This window comes from Micropterus salmoides, unplaced genomic scaffold (assembly GCF_014851395.1).
Source record: "Micropterus salmoides isolate LMB-PRFRI ecotype aquatic unplaced genomic scaffold, ASM1485139v1 Ms_hic_scaffold_1, whole genome shotgun sequence".
Taxonomy (NCBI): Eukaryota; Metazoa; Chordata; class Actinopteri; order Centrarchiformes; family Centrarchidae; genus Micropterus; species Micropterus salmoides.
In genome coordinates, this window is record NW_024040040.1 from 6231912 (window position 1) to 6236517 (window position 4606).

At 34.3% G+C, this 4606-nt stretch overlaps 1 protein-coding gene across 1 annotated transcript; it reads left to right on the forward strand.

Moving 5' to 3' along the window:
- Positions 1–290: 290 nt before the first annotated feature.
- Positions 291–4333, forward strand: LOC119900435 (protein S100-B-like). Its single transcript, XM_038715382.1, has 3 exons — positions 291–470; positions 1090–1245; positions 1871–4333. Exons 1-3 carry the CDS (start codon positions 306–308, stop codon positions 2015–2017), a joined length of 468 nt encoding a protein of 155 aa, XP_038571310.1. The 5' UTR covers positions 291–305; the 3' UTR covers positions 2018–4333.
- Positions 4334–4606: the final 273 nt, after the last annotated feature.

Below are 4606 nucleotides of genomic sequence, written 5' to 3' on the forward strand. Positions count from 1 at the left end.
TCCTGAACAATTTATCACTACTTACTATATTTCAGTTAATAAGATACATTAAAACATAACAAACACACAACTTACTGCTACTGCTCTAATCCATGTTTACAGAATAGTCACTGTAATACATTCATAGCCATAGTTGACTTACTTGAGGTTGTGTTTACATATTCTTTACATTTCATGTCTAAAAGCTACAACAACTTTATGTTGTATGTTAATCACCTCAGTTATTACATGATTACATTGAGATTAAGACTTGCCCATTAGGCTGGTTTGCACAGGGTTGCAGTGGAGTGAGGGGAGGCGGATAGATGGGATTGGTCAGCAGTTTGAATGACTGGCCGGCTGACCTCAGCGCTGCACCCTCCACATCACCACCCACCGCACTGCTGCAGTATAAAGCCTGTGGTCCATCCTCAGCTTTCACTCTCCGGACTCGCAACAGACAACTAACTCCTGCCTGGACTGACATTGAGGTAAGGTTATTACGTCATCATTAAACTTAATACATGAAACTTAATACAGGAAAAGCCAAAATATGAAAAAGAAAAAACCTTAAAAACTTGATTTTCCAGCATCCAACGTGTCAAAATACAGTTTATAATACTGTTTTAATCATATATTGTATCTATTTTAGGTTGATGCAGCACTTTTTTGCACTGTCATGCTAGTAAAATGTAGATTTAGTGAGTGGTATAGATGGAAAACAACTTCATGAACTTTGTGCTGTGTGATGTTGATTATTCTTAGTCATTTTGGTTTTGTAGACACTGATAACTATGCATTTGCATGTATTAAAACGAATGATATTTAAAATTGGATGCTGTCTCTGCTTTAAAGAATGTACATTTCATCATGTGAGACTGACTTCTAACAATATCCTTAACAAACATATGTTTTTCTGATTATGATGCAATCAAAGAACAGTGAGCTGATTTTAAATGTGCTATACAAAAGATTTAACCCTTTATTCATCCTTAAAATAATCTTCTGATCAATGCTGATTCTTTTTTTTTTTCCTGAAGGTTGTTTACCAGTGAGTAAATCCTGATCTCACTGTGTCTCTGATTTTTATTTATTCCTGTTTATGAAAAGGTGAAAAGACAGATGACAATGACCGACCTGGAGACCTCGATGGCGACCATCATCGCAGTGTTTCAGAAGTATTCAGAAAGAGAAGGAGACAAGCACAAGCTGAAAAAGAGCGAGCTGAAGGATCTGCTTAACGACGAGCTGCCAGATCTGATGACGGTGAGACGCACAGATTCAGATCCTTTTACTTAAGTTAAAACAGGGTGGAAATAATGTTTCCGTACTAGCAAAAGTACATTCAGTGTGGAGTAGAGTTAAACTGTCCCCTGGTGTGGTGATGTTACAAGATTGGTTGATAAAGAAAGTTCAGTTTTGAGGTAATTGAGTATTTCCATTTCATACTTCACAACAATGCAGGAGCAAATATGGTACTTTCTACTCCATTATGTTAATTAGACCTGTGTAGTTACTTTGAATATTAATTCAAAACATGTGATTATAGAGTATGATGCATTGTAATATATCACCCTACTCAAAAAAGTAGAGTAGGTAAAATTAGATCCTCCACAACCAGATAAAATATTAAAATGCAGCATTCATCTTAATGGCGTAGTGGTAATATAACCCTACAATATAATACAACAAGTAATTTTTTCTTTGTAATCATTTTTTGTACTTCATTTGAAGATACAGTAAGAAATACTTTTTTATTTTAGATACTATAAATACACCAGTAAATGGTTAAAGTTACTTCATCCTTTTATATTTTTATCCAAATACGTTCAATTTATTGTCCTTAGTCGTATAAGATGCCCTGATGTGAACTTCCCATCCTGCCCTTCAGCATGTGAAAGACCAGGCCACACTTGACAGCCTGATGGAAAGCCTGGACACCGACGGCGACGCCGAGTGCGACTTCCAGGAGTTCATGACATTCATCTCTGTGGTTACCGTCTGTTGCCACGAGTTCTTCGAGCACGAGGACGAGTAAAGGAGGAGGCGAGCACGGAGACAAAGGGGGAGCTACAGTAAATTATAAAGAAGGAGAAGCCTAGCAACGCACAACCTTCTTTGTGCCTTCAGAGCAGGGCAACGTCAGCCAGCAGCCAAAACATCATTGGTGAGGTTTGACTGGTGGCTGGCAAACAGTCCAATGTAGTTACTTTAGCTAAAATCAGATAAAATGTTCCTGCTATTTTATATTTGATTCTAAATATTTAGATGGCTTGTGAAGTCTTCAAAGTGGCTTTTGGATTTTGGTGTGGCTACAAAGAAAACTTAAGTCCGTCTACTCGTTTGGAGTTTGTCTTCTACAGTTGAGATGTGGCTGATAAGTTAGTCAACCAACTACTTAAAGGCACCTGTGTTTAATAAAGCTTGTTGACTATCAAATATTGAAAGTGCCTCCTAAGTTGGTCGTCATTTAAAAAAAACTGAATAGTCTAATGGGCTAGTAAAAGTGAAGATGGCTTTTTGATTTTGGTTTGACAACAAAGTTTGTTACAAAGCCACTGATGCCCTTATTTGTCTTTTTTTAACAGCCAATTTAGCATAATTTCCAACCCCATTCTATAAGTAAAGCTGTTTAAAAACGTTTGAAAAGTACTGACTCGATTTTGTGTATGGCTACCAACTTTGACTACCAAGTTCAGCAAATAAGCAATCAGTGATTTAAGGTTCTTCTGTTGAATGTCTCAAGGGCCAGTAAAGTTGTAAAAATGACTGGTAAGTCTGTCTGCTCTACACATAATGGTCTTTTAATTGTTTAAACGATTGTGGCTGGTATATTTCAGATGTGGCTAGTGAGTTAGCCATTCTTTTGAGTTTTAACATTTTAAGAGGCCAGTAAATTGAAAAAGTGACTAACATTTTTATCAACTCCAGTAGCCACTTTAAGAGTCAACTGACTACTTAGAGGCACCTGCGTTTGAAAAATCTCGTTGACTATCAAATATTAAAAGTGGCTTTTACGTTTGTTGTCATTTAAAACACATTTAATTGGCTTGCAAAAGTTTTAAAATGGCTCATGAGTTTTAGCTAATCTAGAAGACATCTTTCAGACATTTTAGAAAATGTAGTTGACTATCAAATATTGAAAATGGCTTGTAAGTTTGTCCTCATTTAAAACTGGCTAGTAAACATTTAAAATGGCTTTACATAATCTAGAAGCCACTTAAGATGCAACGAGTTCACCAATTTTTCAGACATTTTTAAAAATGTAGTTCACTATCAAATATTGAAAGTGTCGTTTAAATTTGTCATCATTTAAAACACATTTTTTTGGCTAATAAACATTTAAAACGGCTTGTGAGTTTTAGCTACAAGCAATTTTTCAGAGAACATTTTAGAAAATGTAGTTGACTACCATATATTGAAAGTGGCTTTTAAGTTTGTCCTCATTTAAAACATATTTGATTGGCTAGTAAAAGTTTTAAAATGGCTTGTAAGTTTAATATAATCCAGAAGCCACTTTGGAAGCAACAATTTAGGAGTTGACCTATTTTACAGATTTAAAAAAATCTAATTGACTGTCAAACATTGAAAGTGGCTTTTAAGCTTGTCTTCATTAAAAACACATTTAATTGGCTATTAAAAGTTCCAAAAGGGCTTGTGAGTTTTAGCTAATCCAGAAACAGTTTTTCAGACAACATTTTAGAAAATGAAATTGACTATCAAATACTGAAAGTGTTTTAAGTTTGTCGTCATTTAAAATACATTTGATTGAGTTTTTAAATGGCTTGTGAGTTTAACATTATCACTTTGGAAGCGACAGTTTAGGAGAAATCTAGTTGACAGTTAAAATTTAAACTGACAGGTTAAAGTTAATTGGCTAGTAAATTTCTAAAATGACTTTTGTAGTTGCCAGTTTGGTAGAAAACCAGCCATAATTTCAAATTATATTGTAAAATGAAAGTCTGGCTGGTAGATTTTGAATGTTGCTAGTAAAGTTGCATTTATTTGATGTTTTACAAAAAACACTGGGCTTGTCAAAGTGGCTGATAAGTTGTTTTGTTTGTTCCTTGTTTAGAAGCTCTTTTTACTTTAGATAGTTGGTAAACAAGTAATCTACCATTCTTTGCATCATCATAAAAATAAATAATAATTATAAAATGCTAGGATTTTGTAGCAGTTATTAGCTATCATATTCAACCTGCTAGAATTTTATGTAACTCTTCTCTTCATGTAAAGAAAACATAAGAAAATCTGTTGGAACAGAAGAGTTTGTCTGCGTATTTTGAAATGTTGAGCACTGGTTTGTTTGGATGTTGGTGATATGAAACGAAATAAATTATCATTGTGGGACTGAGTTTGAAAATGTTTTTTGTGGGATAGAGTAGACATTCAACTGATTAACTGAAAAGGAGGAAAAGCACGTTCTTAAAATTTATTGCAAAAAAATGGCACATGGAAACGTGATGGCTGATTAACGTCATTGTGCTTTTTAAAAGAAAGTAGTTTACAAAAAAAGAACACAGATTATGCAACATTAATTCTGTTTATTTTACTGAGCCAAGATGATTAAATAGATTTATGGTTGTTTGTTTTTCCCCAAAATGTGCAAAAATGCCATTTCTGAAAT

What these genes read in the sequence shown, in the direction of transcription:
- LOC119900435 (XM_038715382.1), top strand. Translation starts at nt 306, where the DNA reads ATGGGATTGGTCAGCAGTTTGAATGACTGGCCGGCTGACCTCAGCGCT. An exon ending in CTGCCTGGACTGACATTGAG is followed by an intron (nt 471 to 1,089) that starts GTAAGGTTATTA and finishes GTTTATGAAAAG; the next exon opens with GTGAAAAGACAGATGACAAT. An exon ending in AGCTGCCAGATCTGATGACG is followed by an intron (nt 1,246 to 1,870) that starts GTGAGACGCACA and finishes CCTGCCCTTCAG; the next exon opens with CATGTGAAAGACCAGGCCAC.